Source organism: Athene noctua, chromosome 14 (genome assembly GCF_965140245.1).
Source record: "Athene noctua chromosome 14, bAthNoc1.hap1.1, whole genome shotgun sequence".
NCBI lineage: Eukaryota > Metazoa > Chordata > Aves > Strigiformes > Strigidae > Athene > Athene noctua.
This window is the reverse complement of record NC_134050.1, coordinates 7,901,972-7,922,259: the sequence shown is the minus strand read 5'-3', so window position 1 is coordinate 7,922,259 and position 20,288 is coordinate 7,901,972. Positions and strand designations below refer to the sequence as shown.

Below are 20,288 nucleotides of genomic sequence, written 5' to 3'. Positions count from 1 at the left end.
TCTAACTAATAATCTGGGTTTTCTTTCATCCTATCGTCCCTTGTGCAGCTCACTTCATTAAAGTCTCTAAACAAAGATATCCAATGACCACTGCTTAATTCTAGAGGAATTCACTAATAGAGCTGTCTTTATCAGTACTAGTCTGTGTTAAGTCTTTGATAGCAAGGTGAGACACCATTTCACAGCTCAGCCTTAACAAGATGACCACATTCTGCCAATGTTGAAATAGGACAGAAAGATGAGAGGCTGATTTAAAACTGTTTTGATTTCATTATTGCACTGGGATAAAACAGAAAATAAGGGTTTGTTCTTCCCCCCCTCCTTTACAGAGCTATGGTTCTAATGTAAAAAGTCAAGTTGAGGTCTCTGCTGTGCCTGACTGGAGCAGGGATCTCAGTTTTGGCCTCCTCTGTTTGGGTTGTTTCTTTAAGAATATTTCTCTCTGTCTCTCCTGCCAAATTATTTGCTGGAAATAATATCAACACAAGATACCAAAAGGTGTTAATTGGACTCTTGGCTGTTGTGGAGCCATCAGGTCACAGAAGTGTGATGGAAAGAATTAAGGTTTGAACTCCCAAATCTCCCCTGGATGATTTAACTATGAAAATTAACAAAGGGTCCAAGGGAGTCTTAGTGTTGTGAAGAGTTACGAGGTTTTTTTATAAACCAACAGGATATTTAATTATTTTTAATCAAAAAATTCCAAACCATCTCTAAAACATTGCTGTAGCAGTAGCAGAACTGGCAGTTTGAGAGTTTTATCTAAAGCTTGCCAAAGTAGAGGAAGGGAGTGAGTGCTTGAAAACCTCTTTTTAACAAAATTAATTTCCGACTGGATTCCAGTTACTGCTTCTAAGCTGCTTTTGTGTCACCACTGTGGTGTAAAGGTGTTGTGTTTGGTTAGAAGGTAGGTCTATAAAGTTCTCAGCATCTCAAAGAAAAAATGAGTAGTAGGGAACCATTTGGGCCTGTATATTTAGTGCCTATGAAAAATGGCATTACCAGAAAATTGAGGTTGTACATCGTCCACGTGCTGCAGCAAGCAGGCCGGGCTTCCCCAAGTAACGGCCGTCAGCATGGTAGAGCAGCAATTCACCTCTGCCCCAGATCTGTCTCCTGCAGTCAAATAGGAGTCATAAAAATAAAGCAAGAAAAAAAATCCCACCATTAGAGTATATATCAAAATGTGTATTTACAGACAATTCAGTTCTGATGCTTTCCTTCCAATTTGTTCCACATCTATTTTTTCCTTCTCCGGGCCCATTTGAGGCTTCTTGTCCCAGCTCTGTCTTTGCGCAGCAGGTCCCAGCCTTTGACTTCAGAGTTTCCCTTTTCTTTTTTTCCATTTATTGTTCACATACACGAGCTTCCCTTCTTGACTTACTGTCCCAGTTCTCCAGGGCCCTCCAGAACCAAATAAAAAAACTTGTATTGCAAGACAAGGTATCTCAGGGAAGAACGATGTAACTTAATAGTAAAATCATGTATATTTTCTAACAATAACCAGGAACTGTTGTGCTGTTTTTAAGTGAGACCAAAGTCCATCCTTAGGTTGGCATGCAGCTTGGAAAACTTCAGGCTAAACAGCTCAATTTTGGCAAGATGATAAATAATTGAAATCATTCCCCCTGCTAATTATTTCATTACTGTAACACAGCCATCTCTGAAGCAGAGGGTGTAGCCTCAGAGAGAACAAACATGCAGCGTAAAACCCAGCAGGGCTGGGCAAGGAAAGGTTTTGTAAGTTTTTGCTGTTAGAGAAATTCTAGGAAAGGTTAGAGAGTCCTGCAGAGACCCTGGGACCTCAGGACTTCTGCAGGGTAGGGAGTGGAGCGAGGAAACAGTGCCAGCAGCAGTGATGCAGGCCTTTCAGCAGACAGGGCTTGCAGAACTGCTCCAGCAAGAAAGCTTTGCTTGGACCTACCGGGGGAAAATTAAAAAAAAAAAAAAAAAAAAAATTTTTTTAAAAAAATTGTGCTTTTTTTGTTACATATCATGGCTGGAATGTTTAAAAGGTTAAATTCATCTGAAGTGCCATAGAAGGAGGGTGGCATGACATTTGCACAGTTGAGCTGTTGTTTTCTCCCACTCTACACCCATTTTATTCCTTTAAAAAAAAAAAAAAAGCGAGAGAAAGAAGCCTAACTGCTTTTAACTTGTTATCAGTTAAGAATTAGAGATAATGTAGGTGAAGTTGCATATATTAACAGTTCATTTAAACAGCCGCAGTTCAGTCATGATGGGGGTGGGAGGGGAATGTAGCGCCATAGGAGAGGCTCCTCTGAGCTTTGAACTGGATCAGATGCTTGAGGGCAATTAAACACACAAGATTTCCCCCTTTAAACAAAGGCACAGAAGGGAGTCTCCCTGTTTTCTGTGCTGTTAAATCATCAAGAGGAGAGAAGAATGTGTAAAGGAAGAAAGAAAAGATGGTGCTGCTTAAAGGAAGGATGTTGGACCCCAGCAGGATGCCTGCTTGAATTGCATCTCAATAAATAATAAGCACTTGTTATGCTAATAATCACTATTTTCAATAACATGATTTGCATACGGATCATATGCATGTTAATTACACTGTGCACATTGCCAGTAATGCACATCTCTGGTTTTGTCCTTAGCGTTTTCATTTGTAAAATGATGCATCACGTTAATGAATATTGCAAAGTTTTCTTGTGCAAATAAATAGCTGATACAATGAACAGCAGCATACCGGGCTAGATGGACCCTGGAGATAACCACGCATACCAGAGACCTTGCTGGAAGGAGCCCAGGATTAGTGTCACTTTGGCACCAACAACATCTGTCCTTGCAACTGATTATAATGAAAATAAAATAAAACAAAAGGGTACATGAATGCATGATAATGCAATGATAGTAATTAACCCCGTGTTGGCTAATTACTGGGTGCATGCTTGTGTGTATTGCTGTGTCTTTATACCAGAGCATAAAGTTTAGTAGTTTTATACTGACTTTCTGCCACCTGGGGGAGGACAGGTGAGACCTGGCTCTGTGGAGAGGTAGAATAATGTGAACAGAGTTACTCTTTGGAAAATATTTGAACACGTGAATCAGAGCCATGTTTATATTAGATCAGCATCTTGTGACCAGAGTATTTCTGACCGTTAGGAAGACCAGACTTTTGGCGAGCTGGGTCTGAAGGGCAGCTCCACGTATTCTTTCTTCTCCTCCCTCTTTTCCCACACATCTTCTGAATGCCAGGCATTTCTCATTTCATTACACCTAACTGAAAGATCCCACTTGTCCTTCTGACCTACTCACTTATATGAATATGAGTAGAACTTGGCCCATAGGATGAGAATGCCTAGTGGTAGAAGTGAATGACACCCTATAAAATGTAATGATGTGGCAGCAGAGGTTGTGTCGTGCTCAATCTGCATTGCATCCAGACCCACTTTAGTACCTTCAGATGTGCATCTGTAAAGCATAATGCAGCACCAGTTCAGGAATCTCTGAACCATGTTTCATAGCACTGTGTAGCTATGCCTTCTGTATTTATAGCTGTGCTGTTTTTTTCTGATAGTATTTTGACACCACTGAGCGCCGCTTTCAGCTTATGACTTACAATGAAATAATTTTTTAAAAAAACCTAAACCCATAGTATCTTGGGAAAAGATCTAAGAGTTGTTATCTGGCATTCCAGACTAAATATTTAACAAAGTTCATAAGATATGTAACAGAAATATTTACCTGTTAGGAAACTGTAAGAATATAATTTACAAGTTCTTACCAGATTAATTTTTCGGGTATCAGGAAATTTATAAGGCACAGATGTTTGGAATTAGTAGTTCAGTTTCAAAAGAAAACAACTGTTCAATGCAGTACCTTGCCACATCAATATTCAGTTGTTATTGCCATTGGTGTTCCCACGTCCCGTTGCAGCTCACTCTGCATGTTTTATAGTTGTTACAGGATCTATAGCAATTGAAAGGATTTGCTCCTCCAGAGAAAAATTAATGGGTTTAATAATTTTTAGAGGAGGTGCTGCTCACTCAGGCTCACTCAGGTTCACTCAGGACAGGTGGAACTGTGTGCGGGTCCTGGTTTCCCCCACAGCCTGCTGCCCGCAGGGAGCATCGCGGGGGTGCTGCACCCCCTGTAGAAGCTTGGCTGGGGATGGTTGCACCCTCCATCCCTTGTGTGCAGTCCTTACACCATGCTGTCACCGCCGCAGCTGACTGCTCAGGTAGGAGTTGGAGGAAGTGTTACACCAGCTTGGCTATGCACCCATTCAATTTTGCTGTTACTTCCGTAGATCCTCTGCTTCCCAAGCCCCACAGTGTTCTTCTGCACTGTAATTGCAGTAGTCCACTGTGTCTACACTGACCTTCACCTCTGGTATGGAAACAGCGAACTGAATTTGCCCAGTCATGTACTAGTTATAAGCTGTGCTCCGAGTAGCTTACTGTGGGGGAGAAACCTGATGTCCCTCACCAGGAGGCTCATGGTCACTGTGGTTATTCTGAGGTAGCTCCTGCTGAGCATCTGTGCAAGGACAGAGATGTAGGTAGCATTGAGCTAGCAGAACCATCGTTGTTCAGGGGCACAGGCAATCGTGGCAAAACCAACTGGTACAAGTGCAGAGTCTAAACAACGTGTCAACTGTTATCATGTCCTTCTGGTGGAATAAAAGCAGAACATTTCACCCTTGGAGGCTTTCTGTGTTTGGAAGGATAAAAGTTTTTTCTAAGTGAATAATTTTTGAGCAGCAGAAAATACATTTTCATTTTACTGATGTTGCAGCTAAGATGATTTTGGTAAGAGCAAGTCTGCCATCTGAAATTTCCTCCAGACAAGCTCCCATAAAGCTGGTATGTTAGCTACCTGAAGTGCATGCTGCAATACTCTAATCTGGGTGAGTGTTATTCTTCTCAGGTCATCTACAGCTATGATTTTATTAGGGTTTAGTGAAGGTCAGAAGTTCATGTGGGCAAGTTGTGATTGCCACAGGTGTTTGTGAGATAAGGAGTTTCATGGACAGCATACTTCTCATCAGCTGTAATTTTCAAATATTAGTTTAAATTCAGTGTTTTATCTGACAATCATGGGGGTTTTTTGTACTGCTTAATTAAGAATTTCTATCTCTGAATGAACAAAAATATTGAGTCCATAAGAGTTGCCAGCATTATGCACAGAACCATAAAATGTAGAGCTAGGAAAGACTTTTCTTTGAAAGCACCCACCAGTCAGAGCTGCTGTTTTGTAGGTAAGTGGTTTGACTCAGTTATGGTTTGTGTTAGGAAGATGATAAATTTAAAGAAAATTTAGTGGGTTTCTTAACCAGGTGTAGGTAACAGTGGCAGGGAGGAGAAAAGTCTGCAATTCTGGATTGCATTAATAGTCTACTGTGAATTTGGAAATGGCAAGTTAGTCTATGTGACAGACAGTACCAGTAAGAATAAGCAAAAAGCAATTCACATGGGAAAGCATGTTTAAAAGGGTTGAAAGATTTTGCAAGGTAATCTGAGAAAGAGTCTTTTGTCTCGGATACAATCTTTGGAACATCCTTGTGTTGTATGGGTGAAGTGGATCCCTTTGTTTTATTAGAAAAATGCAGATGGACTCTCAAAATAAAGGAAAATTAATTTTTGTTGAAGTTGAGGGTTTGCATCTTTGTTCTTTGCTCATTATTCAGTTGAAGTGTTTATGTGGTTTGAATGTTTATAGACTCAGTAATACAGAGGATTGTTGCTAGTTTGATTTAGTAGTTCTACTTTAATTAGCATAAATGAATTTACTTTTCTGGTGGGATGTATTTTTAACAGCCACAGCAACTATAAACAACTGTAAATGTGGAGATACATCTAATTAAGGGGAGGCCGAAGCAATTAAGATGGGAAAACTCTATTGATCATAACTGAACAGGGTTTGACTAAGACAGATACAGCTGACAGCAGTGCTTTTACCGTGGGCGCCATCAGATGGTTAATGTCTGCAATCAGATAGTTAATAACTGCTATTGATTAAGCAATAATGATTTTAATATTTTGTTAGGGGTGTGTGGGAGGGGAGGGTAAATCAAGTTTTGTGGGACTTTTCAAAACCATACTTCAGCTACCTAGAGAGCTGCTTATTCAACCCTAAGTATCTCAGTGTAGTTCTGTAGATACTACACTTAACACACCCTTCTTGGGCCTGAATGCATCCTCTGACATAGTCCTCTGGTCCCGCTGTAGGAAACAGAACCCAACCAGTTATTCAAATATTATTTCTTTCTGAGCTGTTCTCTACCTCGCTGGCCATAAAGAACTTTGCTCCTAGATAAGGGTTTGTATAGCTGCTGTCGTATCTGATGTTTCTGTTCTCTACTCTAGTGCTTGTTCACATCATGTTAGAAAGCTCAGAAAACAAACTAAATCATATACGGACATCTGTCATATATTCCTCCCAAAGCATTTTTCAGAGTCCCGAGACAAAAGCAATCATGCCAGCTGCGCTGTTTTTATAACTTCCTATGTTAGGGATCAAGTTGAAAATCTTAATGGTTGCAGAAGACAAGAAAGTCTTACGACAGTGTAGAATTAAACTCTTACTCTATTCAGCAGTTTAGATTGGAAGAATTAAATTTTTCCCCTTGCTCAGTTGCGTGTGTGTTAAAATCTGTGATTGACAGTGTTATGCTCTTTGGAAGGAGGACTGATTTTTATGGTTTGGAGAAGGACTCAAAAGAATATTCCATTTAAAACAATGGGAATGATATTTCATGCTTGTATTTCACTACACTAACTGTGTTATAAGATCAGATTCTTTTCCATTTTGTATAGATTGTTTTTACAGAGAGCTATTTGCCCTGTCATACGTTTTTTTGTTTGATTTGATTATTTGCTATATCTGGAAAAAATTAGCATAGATAACAGATACAAAAGCATATACATGTGTATGTATAAATATGTTGATAGCATTTCTCGCTGAAGGAGTTTGAGACTTGATAACGTATTTAAGCTAGAAACAAATATTTGGATCATCCGAATATAACCCCTGGATTCAGCATTCATTTGGAATTCCTCTCAGATAATAGCGTGCAAGCTGCATTGCTGCTCAGCATCCTAAGTTTTTATTGGATTATCTCCAGCTGCCTGCCTTTCTCTCCACTGCCACTAGAAAGTAACCATTTGTGTTTATTCACTATGATGTGCTTACTCATTTGAAGTGGGTCTAGTGAAAAGTATGCCTCACACTTGTGTCAACACAAGTGCTCCATGTTGGCTACTGCCATTTTTTAAACAATCTTTGAAGTAAATGCAAAAGGTTATAAAACCATTTTTTATTATTTATTACACATAGGTAAATAGTCTTTTCTTTCCATCAGACATGCATGTCACCTTGTTGGAGGAAGCTGTGTTTAACAGTTGGTCAGTGAAAATTCCTAGGAGTTAGATGCTAAGTCTGTCTCATGTTATTTTCCTGATGCATTATCAATGCAACAATCATTAATCTTATTCCATTAATCTTATCCCATATTTTGCTTTTCTGTGTATGCACAGTCTTTCCAGGGCCAAAATCCCTACTCTTCAAGTGAGGTTTTGCTGTTAAGTGGCAAGGGACTAGAAAAATCTCGTCCTCCTTTTCTAAATCTATGATGGGTCAGTTCCTATGCATTTCTTACATACCCATGCAGTAGCGCACACTGATGATTCCTTTTTATTTTCTTCTGTACAACACTACCTATACGAGTAATTTTAACAAAATCCTAAAGTATTCTACACTACATTTGCTCACTTCTGAAAATAAATAAATCGGCACCGCTAGAATATAATGGCCTCTTCTCAGGGAAGTCTCTAAGGCAAGAGAGGATTCTTACCCTTGCGGTTTAAGAATGTGAAGAAGAGTATTTCGTAGCGTATATCCCTCATCAGTCTGCAAACTTAGTGCCTCTTTTGGTCAGCAGAATGAGGAGAATTAAAAAAGACATCTTCATTTTTCCAGACTCGCTTCTCCTGGCCCCCAAGCTCCCTTTGGAACCACAATGAAAAGCCACAACTCACACTCACAGCGTTGTAGCAGCTAGGGTCTGTTTGTTACCATTTCTCTTACTGTGGGTTTATGGTGCTTCCAGTGTTTCTCTGGATTTAATTAGAAATACCTTCCCAGGATTGACAATTACATATAAGTAAAAGAAGTGTGTTTTCTTTTAAAAAAATCACTTTAACAGGAAACGTAGTTTGTTTATGTTGATACATAGAATTTTTAGCCCTATAGTGTGATCTGTAATGGTTGCGATGGTGCAGCAAGTTGCTGTGCTCCTCATTTATTTTCTCATGCATATATTTCAGCGATAAAAGTACTTTTAAAATGTTTTTGTTTAATGTGCTCAAGTTAAAAGGATAGAAGTGTGTTCAAAAGCACGTTTGTGTCTGCTCAGAATATGTTTTGGCTTTACAAATATTTTTTTTCCTCATTTTAATAATCTTGATGTTTTTAAGGAGGAAAAAAAGGAAACAGAAGTCTTAAAAAATTACAGCTGAGATCATTTTAAGACATCAGTTTACCCAGTTGTAATGGAGTCTCTTCCAGGGTGAAGTGTGGCAGACGCTTCATACCACACACAAAACAGCTTACAAAGACCACGAAGCACAATGTCTTTACAGGCTATGCTGCTTGCATTACTTTTGTAATCACTGAAGTCAGCAAATGCAGACATTTTGTAAGCTCCTTACTGATATATCTCAGCTAATGAGAAAAAAATACAAAGGAAATTAACATATTGCAGTAAAACCCCTTTTTCCAGGCGTTTTGATGTTCTCTAAGAGAGAATTTGAAATGCAGCAAGATTTGGGCTGCTTTACCCTAGAATGCAAACCTGTAATTACGGGTTTGGGCCTTTTCAAATAAGAATCAAACCACTCATTTCTTTGATAAGTCCTTTTTTTTGTTGTGTACAGTTTTAGCTCGGTTCAGGCGGTGAACACAATTCTCACTAAGATTGATGGGAATAGCACATGGGTGGGGGGAGAAAGAACAAGCAATTGGAGGTGCAATGATTTTATTACACCAAGTATTAGGACACTTTGCAGCCTTTTCTAAGCAGCTGTTCTTTAGGTAAATTAATACCTGGGGTCTTTTTACTTCTCCCCAACTTTAACTACCATAAAAGAACTTAATGTAAAGCCGTTCACAGCTTATCTCACCCAATTGCTATGTGAAACTTCTAACACAAATGCTTTTATAAACTGCAGCCATAACACACTAATCTTCTGAACTTCCTGACCCATAAAACTATGATTATTACTACATGTAAAATTCATCTGGAAATATCCCTCTGTATTTAGTGTTATGGGGATTATGTTGCAAAATCCCTCCTCTTTTGCAGCGTAAGGGCTGCCAGGAAAGCAAAGGACAATGGGGCTGTAAATTGGCGTATAGCAAGTAACACTGTGCCTTAATCTTGTGATTTTGGTTTTATTTGGAGCCGGTGATTCAACAGATGGGATGTTCAGATTCTTTTTTTTTTTTTTCCCTAGATTACCATTTCAGATTTGATTATTTTTGGAATTAGAATATTTCTGGCTGTTCTTATTTACCATTAGCTACAGGTCAGTCACTAATTTCGTATATACCCCTGTGAGCAGATAATTGAGAAACATCATGTTTGTGAGCCCTATTTTGATGAAGACAGGAAGGATGTTAGAGATTAGAAGAAGCTTTGCTATTCCAGTTGTGATTCTTCTGAGTATCTGTAATATCTGAGTTATCGTGAGTAACTATTCTGTGATTAAAGTAATGAATGAGGAGCACTTTATGGGATTTGTTAATAAAGGATATCAGTTAAACTCAGCAGAGGCAAGAAAGAAGGGATTAATAATAGTCCATGAGTATCTTCACCCTCATTTTCATTATGGATAACACATACTTTTTTTGGAAAAAAGCTGTGTGATTCTTGTCTAATCTTCAACAGAGATAATGACATCTGCAGCTTTGCATTTATACATACACACATCGCAAAGGGGGTGAGTTGACTGCACTCTAGGGTGCAGACATACCAAAAAGCAGAAGAGTCATGTTTCTATCTTTTATTCACCACCAGACTAACTTAATATAGATAATCGTCCAGCTGAAAAAAAAGAAAAAAAAAGGAATTAAATGAACAGCCTTTTTTCATTTTAAAACACAAACATTTGTGTTAAATGATGCTTTTCCCAAGCCGCTTTTATTATTAGTATTGTTCTAAATTACAAGTTGTCACATTCACCAGCCTCTAAATTACCAGGCCTCTGTGTTGCTATAGTAACACCGTGGCCACTAAAATACAGACTCCGGTGTAGAAAGGCAAGCTCAGACTGCAACTCATTTATTTGAAGGTTTTGGCAGCAGCAGATCTCCACAAAGTCTTTATTTTATAACCTTTGAATACTTGCGTTTTAACTCTTTCGACTAAAAATACAGTGTTGTGCTAAAAGATGTATTTTATTTAAGATAGGGTAGTCACGCTGAACAGAATAAATACATGGGTGTAGTTGACTTCTGACTACTCTTTCCTTCTCTTTGGTTTCATGCCAAATGATTGATGGTTTTCTTGAGGTGAGTCTAAGAGGACAACATGGTATTGTCTTCACCACTTCCTTCATCTGAAAGGCTGCCTGTCTCCTTTTCATGATGGGATCCCTCATCGGTAACCTGGACAACAGAAATCTACGCTGGTTGGGTTAGAAATGTAGTTTTTTGCTCAGTGAACAGATCTGTCTGTAAAAATGGGAACAGACCTGTGTGCTCCCCCCTTGGCTGGAAGTCAGTGTGTTGGTTAATGCTGAAAACTCTATAAACTACAGCAAGAGTCAGTGTTTTGTGTGTGTCCCCATTTAAATAACAAAATATGATAAACACTGTAGGCTCAATCTTGAATTTAATCCCTTCCCCTTGTGCATATTACTGTAATATGCTCTTAATTTCATAAACTCAGACTTTTTCTCCATTTGGAAGTCCAATTCCCTGACTTTCAGCTATTTGTCAAGTTCATCTTATCTCCTCACTGTTGCTTTACATCTGATAGATGTCTTTTTTCAGCCTCAGGCCACCTTCCAAGACCCCACCCCTAACCTCAGTTTTCTTATTCCAACTCCCTCCCCCCAGACCCCTCACATACCTGCTTGTAGTGTTTCTCCCACCAGCTCCTTTCAGCTTGCAGTGACCTTGAACCAGTCCCTTGGTTCTTCATCCACCCATGGGCTCCCTGACCTTTCCCCATAGTCACCTACCCCAAGTACTTCCTTCCATGCCCAACTAGTCGTGGCTATCCAATGCCACTCTGTTTCCTATGCTATTAATGCGTCATCTGTGCTATTAATGCCATTTCTAGTATTTCTCTGTTGGGGTATGTGTATCATTTGCTGCTCTGTGCCCATTAGCACGCTGCAGACACCATGAGTGATGACTTTACATGAGCTATAAGTGACCAGCTTTCCAGTTCCCACTGTTTTCCAGGTTTTCTAATGTTTGCAGGTTATGTTCATGCAGCATCTAGCATAAGGGTAATTAGTGCCTCTGAGCACTACTACCCACGGTAAAGAGAACTGGTGTAATTTCCCGTATTAGAGTTAAAAAAATCCCATGTGTACAGCAGAACGCAGAGATCTGGGAAGAATCCTGTCAGAAAGTATTTATATTAGGCTAAACCAAGAGTTTTGAATGCTAACCACCATAAATTTTTATCGACCAAATAGGTTTAAATACCCATCTCTATTCTATTTGCAATAAAGGGAAGTAGTAAGTCCCTTTACAACTGTAAATGAGGATGAACGTGTTTAATCTCTGCTCGGAGAAATCTTACATATCTTGTCCCAGTTTCATAAGGTCTTTATTGGGGATATCAGTGAATAAATTGGTATTTTCAGTACAATTTCAGTATTGAAAGTGGTTTTTACTAGCCCCCCTAAAAAAAAAATTAAAAAAAAATTCCTTATTTTACCAGTATTCCGAGTATTTTATGTAAAAACATTTGGGATTTTCCTCCTGCTACATTCTCATAAAGCTATAGTTGTTTCAGCAGTCACGTTGCTGAATCCATCTATAAAAGCAGAGTAGGAAATACGCTTTTAGAGATTGTAGGCTTTTAGCTGAGATCAAATACTGTCATTTAGTACCTTCAAGTACAGGGTTGCTGACATGAGCTTTTACTTCATACGATACGGTATGTGATCCGGAGGCACCCAGTCTGCCTGCTTTACTGCCATCAGGTTACAGCTTTTCAAGGATGACCTACTCCCAGCAGAAAGTCTTGACCTCTCACTTTTTCAGCACTTCAGAGGTTAATTTTGTTGAGGGATCAGATTTCTTTCTAGGGGAAGTTTCTGATGATCACCTTCTAGCTAGGCTTTACTTTCCAGTGTCTTTCAGAGCTGCTGAATGTTGAGGGCTCTGTTGGAAAACAACCTCGCTCCAACTTTTTTTCCAAGTCTTTTCCTAGATAGTCAGGTTACAAGCTGTTTTATTTTGGGGGGGGGTGGGGGGGTGTTGGATGGTAGCCTAATGAAGGTATCAACCTGCAAAATAAATCTAAGCCCCTTTGCTGGAATTCTTCATGGGCAACAAGGTGGAGAAGTGCTTTGGCGAGGGAATATTGCAAGGTAAGAGATTTTTTTGTGCTTTTGTAAGCATGGAAGTCTGTTGTGTTACACCTTTGTGGAAGTAGGTTTAGCTTTGTAAATGCTGGCAGCAATGGTAACACATAAGATGATGGAGTAAATCTGATGTTTTCTCCCTGCACTATTTCATTTGAATCACTGCATGCTATATGAAAACAATATATTTTTAGTACATTACAAATATTTGAATAACATACTAGGAAATACCCTCTGTGAGAGCTGACAGCTGTTACTGTATTTGTTTTCTTCTGGCTTAATGTCAGGATTCAGTGAAGTTTATCAATAATTATTAGCGTCTCGCAGGGTGCAATCTAACCGGCTATCTTTCCACTAGTGTTACAGGCTTTTAGTCTCAGAAAACTATGGGGCTTTGTTGTATTTTAGGACTGTAAGTTTGCTTTCTGTGCAAAGGAGGAACCTCTGTGGGAATGAGCTCACTCTGCAGGGAAACAAAAGAGTGTGTGAGGCTGTTTGAGGCCAGATCACAGCCCAGAGTGCACTTGCTGTTTAGGACATAATAAGTAGTTCTTATTGTCACTCCTGTGCAGATTTCTGTCGGCTTCCTAATTTGTTTGAATAAGGTTAGAAGATCTTTTTTACTTTCTACACTTTCTTTCAAATAAGCCTAATTTTAAAGGCTAACCTAAAACAGGAGTTACTGATACTGCTTAGGATGTTGCGGTTCTGCTAGGAAAAAACCTGCTTTCAGAATTGGTGGTAGCTAACATCTTCCACACTTCTCCATATTACAGAGAATAAAGTGTTTCACTTGATTATGTGTGTGTCTGTTCTATAAATCCCAGGCGTGATAACGATGGCTGTTTTTCAATGGTTTGGCTTCCTGAGGAACAGTGCTGTGTCCTGTGATCAAATTAACACCTTTTATTGCCAAGTTCAGCTTTAAGACATACGTCAGCAGGCTGTAATGCTTTCAGAAAGACAAATTTTGTATTTCTCTCCTTTTTTCGGATGGGTGAAGAGTGTGCAAGCATATGTTATCTTTATCTGTGTGCTTAGCTGCAGCTGATCCTGCTGTGTGGGAGAGGAGCAGTTCTCATGTGTGAAAGCTGCCTTTTGCTGTGCACAGGTTTTTGCCTTGATCAATTTATGTAGCAGCTTTACAGTGTATTCTGAATATGGAAGAAGTTAACAGTGGCTGCGAATTGCTTCAAGTGCTTATGCATATGTATCACTTCTTCATTTTGTGCCTGCATGTTTCTTGCTTGGCATTACAGCCTGCAGACCTTGGGAGATTTGCACTGGTGTCACTTACTGGGGTTACAGCGGCAGGAGGGATTAGAACCAGACTGGGAACCAAAGGAGCTATATTCTACCTGCCAGCTACTGGAGGTTTTGGCTCTGTGGTTTGTGTTTAGTAGCCACTTTTCCCTGGGTGAGGCTGCCCAGTGGTCCCAGTGGCCGTCTGTGCTGGGGGAGTAGGTGGGTGAGTGGCCCTGGCTGGAGGGCAGGTGGGTCCAGCCCTGTGAATCCTGCAAAAGCACACTCGGCAGCGGGGAATTGAAATGTGTCTGGCATAGTTTTGTTTCCATACTACCCTTCATTCCTTTCCTTCCATGTTTTAGTTACGTCAGTCCCATAAGAATTTAGCTCATCTAGTCTTTTTCTTCTTGCTGTTTAAGCCCGTTTTTACTGTGTTTGGGAGCCTTTGATGAAGCAGGCTGCCAGGTACCAGTAACTGCTGGTGAGCTGCCGAGCTCTCACCAGCTCAGTTCAGTGCTGGAGGAGCATGCAGGTAGAAGATGGGTGTCAGAAACCATGGCAGTGTTTCCAGTAAGTGCCGCCCCTTAAGTCATAACTTAAATAGTGCCTTCGTACAAGGAGGCGATGTGATCCCGAGGGTATCTGCTTTTGAGGGAGAATAAAGTGTAAAGTGGTAAGGCAGGGGAAAGAAGCCCACGCAATCTGATGTTTGGTTATCATAACTCTCCATCCCCTGGGCAGGGCACCTTCTCCGCCTGCCTGGAGGAGGGAGGTGTTTGGGCTGGGGCCTGGCCAAGAGGCATATTGCCGTGGTGATCCACACCTGGATCTTTGCCAGGGAACTCCTCCCCATTCCCTCACTCCAGGAGAGTGCAGGGAGCTGGGGCTATCCATCACAGCATCCCCAGCATCCACCACAGCATCCCTGGCGTCCCTAACCACATCTCTGCCATCCATCACAGCACCCCCAGCATCCATCACGGTATCCCTGCGCCCATCGCAGCATCCCCAGTGGCTTTGGTTTGACCTCTGTGGGTTTGTTCAGTCCGTCTCTGTCACATGCAGGCTGTGCACTTTACAGGGATTTATTTTCTGGAGAGCACCAGAGGCTTTGTACGTAAAAAAATATTTATGATTTCCATTAGAAGACTTTGCTCAGCATTTCTTACTGTCTTGGAAACAAAGGCATAACAAACAAAGCATATTTTTTACATAATAACAGCTGAGGTTTAACAGTGACATTACTGCAGTATGAAGACACTGATGTTCTTTCCAGCTTTCACTGGTGCAAATCAGTTGGGGTCAGTGGAGTCGCACAGCAATGATGAGGGATGAGTATCAACCCCATGGCCTTCAAAGCAGGGAGGTGAGGGTGCCACGGGCCACAGGGGTGCTCTGCGCCCAGTGTAGGCCTGGTCTGTAAACTGCTTTATAAGCACAGTAAGTCTTCAGACAGAACAGTAAATGGGGAATGCCAAAAATATGGTTTATAGATCGTGAGTGCAGGAAAAATGAGTTGGTAGCTAGTTGGAGCATTTTACGCTAAATACTTCAGACCTAGGCAGGAGTTTATGTTCCTCCAGCACTTGGGTCAAAGGCAGGGCCTTGCTCTGGGTTCCCACCTTCGCCCGAGGCTGTGCAATGCTGGAGGATCCACTCTGGTGAACAATGGCCAAAAAAACAAGTTCCACCAGTCAAAGCATTTTGCAACTGAATACAGTTGTGCTGGCTGCTGCATTTAGCGACTCCAGACAACGAAAGACTGAAGGGTCTCTGAGCAAAATGTGTGCAGGTGGAGAAGGTGCCATTTGAATTTCTGCTTTAGAGCAGGAGATGGTGAGTTTCAGTGGAAAGTCGGATTGCTTTCATGAAGCTTTGGAGTGTTGCAAACGGTAAACTCCCTGAGATTAGCTGGATTTAGCAGCTCCAGTGTGTGTGCTCAGCTGTGTTCACTTCAAGTTTGACAATGGCTTGGTCAAATTCCTCGTCAGATTTTAAGGGACAAAATAAAATACAGTGTTATTTTTATAAGGTTATTAGCACTGATATTAAAAAAAAAAAAAAACCAAACTAAAGGAAAGGAGCATGTGCAGGTTTTTTAGCTTCTACAAATCTTTTCTTACCCAACTTTTTTTGACACTAATTGATACTTTAATTCTGTGAGTTACTCTCTTTTACAAATAGGTATTTTAAATGTAAATCCTGAATTGGATGAATTTCTAAGCAGAGCTCGACAGAGCTGTATTTCAGCTTGTTGGCGGTAAACCGAATAATCACCGAATCTGAATAGCTCCCAGCACACTTACAGAAGTTTAACTCTGCACCAAAAAATGTCATTAAAAGGATTAGATTCTGCTCCAGAAAGAACAGCTGGAAATGGTCTGTATTCATTTTGCCTGGTTTACTTTTCACTTTCCATACTCCGGCCTTACAAAGTGGTTCAGTGTAACAGTGATGTCCCTGGGCTCCACCTTCAGTTAGAAACAAAGGGGTTTATTTTAAAATACCTGTAATGAGATGTAATAAGCAGAGAGAAACTGAAGACATGGCGAAGGTGGATAATTAATAACCATGTAAAGTACATTAATTAAATTCACTTCTCTTGAATTAGATTTCCATCCATTCTCTTGCAAATGGCTACTTGTCACCTTTCATACTATTTTGAAAGGAAAACCATGCAAGGGTCTGTATATGGTTTTTGGATTTCTGACACAGTGATTTCAGTATTGTAGGAAATCCCAGAAGAAAACAGTGGAAATTTTGTATCTTGCTTTGTAGCACATTTACATTTTTCTGGCATTTTATTTTTCCATTTAATTCTTTGAAGATGCTGTGAAGTTTCAGTCATTTTACACCTTGACTTTTTTTTATAGTGTTGTGTTTTGGGGTTTTTTTGGTTCTCTATCAACTCATAAATAGTTAAATTTTTAGGTAGAAGAGGATAATTACCATGTTTCCACTTGAAATATTACGGAGCAACAAGCTCCTGTATCAGACAAACGTATTTTTCAGCAGCTCATTGTAATTTTGGTTTTGACTGAAGGCCCAGCAAGGTTAAAATCCACACCCATACACAGAGAAGGGTGCGTTTTCATCCTATAACAATAGCTTTATTTAGTAGTGATTTAATGGCTCCTTTGCTTTGGACTTGCAAAGGGGGACGATTTCTGCCATGAGGGGGGCTGTCCTGAGGATTGTAGGATGGTTTCATGTGCTCTGCCGTCCAAGTTGACAAAGAAGAGCCAATTCCACAGATGATGATTATGCAAGATGGAAAAGTGCTGATAGACTGTGGAAAAATACAAGTCTGAGCCTAACTGCTTTGCAGACCTGTTTCAAAAAGCACCTTTGAGTAGCTGACCTGGTGCTGTATGTGTGCAATCTATAGTAGCAACGTTGTTAGTCACATAGGGAGAGCAGGCTGAGATGGGGTGGGAGAGGAGGGTGCTTGGTTTCACAGGAGCAGGAGGCAGCTCTGTGGGAGTTTTAAGTGATGGTGGTCATGGTTTTTAAATGGGTGGTTGTATAATTTTCATATATAATACACTTCTAAGATTTTTTTTTTTTGTAATTTTCGGTAATCAAAGGAAAGTTTCAGGTGATTGATCAAATGAAGAAAGGAAAGCCCAAACATTTCAGCTTCAGGTTATGGTTGAGCAGACTTTTGCTGACATCAGAAATTATTAATTGCACCAGCTAAATTACAAAGATGTTATCGTGGCTTTGGGAGCCAAGAACACCATAATTAGGAGGGCTGTTAGATTCCCCATTCTGATTGCTTGCTTTTGACTTTAACTATCAAGGCACTGGATCAAGGTAAAAGTGAGCTAATTTATGTGAAGGGCTTGAGGTTTCAAGAACAATGTGAAATAGAGTTACCTCAGTTTGTTAACAGATGCTGTCCCCTCGAGAAGCTGCAGTCTTCATGCAGATACAGACATGGAGCAGCATGTCCTATACTGTGTATCTTACACCCAATACGTATGATGGGCTTCTTGGGGGGGGGAGCTTTTGGTGTAATGGATCATTGACAGCAGGTTAAGCAGTATATGTGCTTTAATTGTATTACTTTTTAGCAGTATATGTGGTATTCTCATAAAGTTGCTTGCGTCGGCGTCTAATTGACAGAGTTCAGTGAATTCTACACACCATCTCACTTATATTTAAACTGTCTATAGAGTTACTCCAAAGGTCAGCATCAATAATTGCTTGTATAGGTTTTCAAAATTATTTTAAATGTCTTAAGACGTCGTGTTTTCTTATTCTCTTACATCCTTTTGTTTTAGCTAGAGAGTGACCTCTCATCACTCCCTTACTGAAGTGATGTTTTTAAAATAAAGCTAAACCTGAGGTGTCTGGGTTTAGCTAACACAGCATCATCCCTTGTCAGAACAGTGCATCAGTGTCATCACTTGGTGTCATCGACATGCCTAAAAGCTAGACATCTGTCTTTGGACCTCATAGTAGCTAATCGGTTTTAATTTAGTAACAGATGAGTAAACTTGAAAATACAAAGTTTGAGTTGTTCATAGTTTCTATCGGAACATAAAAGACTTACAGCCCAGGATATACATAAGGAGAAGCCACTGCCATCAATGTATTCAGGTGCATGTTTCTACCTTTGTCCTCAGGCACATGTCCCAGTTCAGAAGGGCACTCAAATATTTCCATAATGCCTTAGATTGCCCAGCTGAAGTCAACAGGACTGGTTGATGCCAGTCAAACTACTTATGATTAACACTAGACACATTCTTCAGATGCTGATTAACTGGGACCTGTGATAGTTTAAGAATAGTGAATGGCTGGAAATGTAATGTTTCTGTACATTCAGGATGGAACTGTGAGTCATACAGAAGAATGTTATTGTATTGGGGGGGCATTGGCATATCTCCCTAAGAAGGAAATTAAACTGTCAAACATGGAAAAACATTGGCATTGCTGATATTATTATTATTAGGATTTTATTATAGGTTCAGAAATAGAAAAGATGATGTAAGTTGTTACACAAAACTTTGGAAAATGAGGAGCATGTTCTTTTATGCAGTTATTTTAATAACTGTTTTGTAACTTATAAAATCTAGGGATTGTAATTGCTTTATGTTATAGGTTTTGAAATAGAAGTAAGTATCAGTTATAGGGCCTCTATTTAAGAACTGATATTTAGAAGTAATAATAACTTTAAATATTTTGCATTATAATATTTAATTACCCACTCTAAAAAAGGGTGCTTCAAAGAAGTCTGTCAATTCTTTTCCAAGTTTTTTCATTTTTTCCATACTAGGCACTGGGGGGGGGGGGGGGGGGGGGGGGGGGGAGATACGATTATGTGTGTGTGTCCCCAATTTACATTTCATGGATTTCTGTGGATGGTCATCACATCTTTTATTCAGTTATGCTGAGGAAGATTTTGGAAAATAGCAAATAAAATGGTTGTGTTGAATCTGGATGGCTGGCTTTCTCAGACTCAATGAGTCTCACGTAGTGCATGGAGTTTTATTTTGTATTATAGTGGATACCTCTTAAAAAATATCCAGGTGAAGGCAAATCTAGGAAAAAAAAAATCTTTTCCTTTAAATTGTAGCATCACCAACTCTGTAGACTACGGCATTTCATTCCGATGAGGAGAGCTGGAGCGTCTGCGGATTTATCAAATAGCATTGGGAAAATCTGCAAAGCCAGGGCCTTGCCTGTAAGCAGGGACACTCCTGGAAGTCAAGCTGACCTGGCAGGAGTGTGTTTTTACAAGCTGGAGGACACCAGATGAAGGACAATCTCAAGGCTCCATGAAACGGAGCCTGGGGCAGGGGTCAGCGGTTGGTCCTGGTGTCGGTCCCTGTCCATCCCTCTCCTCTGCCAGCAGAGCCGCCTGGCTGAGCGCTCCCAAATTTCCTGCAGGCAAAATCAATCCGCCTTGCTGAAACTGTTGATCTGAGCTTCCCAGCTGGCCTTGTCTGCAGCGATATGGGGAGAACTGGCACAAATGACTGTGCTGGCAGATTGATGAGGACCGTAACAGGGAACAAAGCAGTAGCAAAGAGCAGCTGTGAGCAATAACCCTCTCTGCAGGCACGCAGAGGAGCATGTCCCTGTGGCCATGGCTGTTCATGTGGTTCAGCAAATTGTGCTGCTGGTTAAGCTGTGCTCAGTTCCCTGAAAGGCCTTATGTAGATGTGGGTGAACAAAGTACTCCCAAGTAAGCAAAAAGCAATTAAAAATTATTAAAGCATCATTAAAACCTATACAGGTAGCTGCTTTATAGAGGTAAGTGAGAAAAATGCAATGCTTTCCATTTCAAAGTTGTCAGAGGTTATATGGTAAGGCTATATAGTAAATCAGTGGTGAAGCTATGAAGAAAATTCAAGAAACCAGAGAGAGACTGCCGTTCTGTACATAGTTCAATTACACAACATGCAATTCACTTTTAAATGCATGTATGAAATGGCCAGTATATCATCTTTTTGTGAATGGCTT

At 40.2% G+C, this 20,288-nt stretch overlaps 1 protein-coding gene across 5 annotated transcripts in view; it reads left to right on the top strand.

Moving 5' to 3' along the window:
* NAV2 (neuron navigator 2) overlaps nucleotides 1-20,288 on the top strand; it is a 420,599-nt gene that overhangs the window by 342,873 nt on the left and 57,438 nt on the right. The window contains exon 1 of one of the 5 annotated variants that reach the window (XM_074918583.1): nucleotides 12,481-12,578. The exons of the other annotated variants lie outside the window; for them this stretch is intronic. Within the exon in view, the coding sequence (XP_074774684.1) occupies nucleotides 12,481-12,578 (98 nt within the window). Of the gene's footprint in view, nucleotides 1-12,480; nucleotides 12,579-20,288 lie in introns of those variants that run through there. 5 annotated transcript variants of the gene reach the window in all.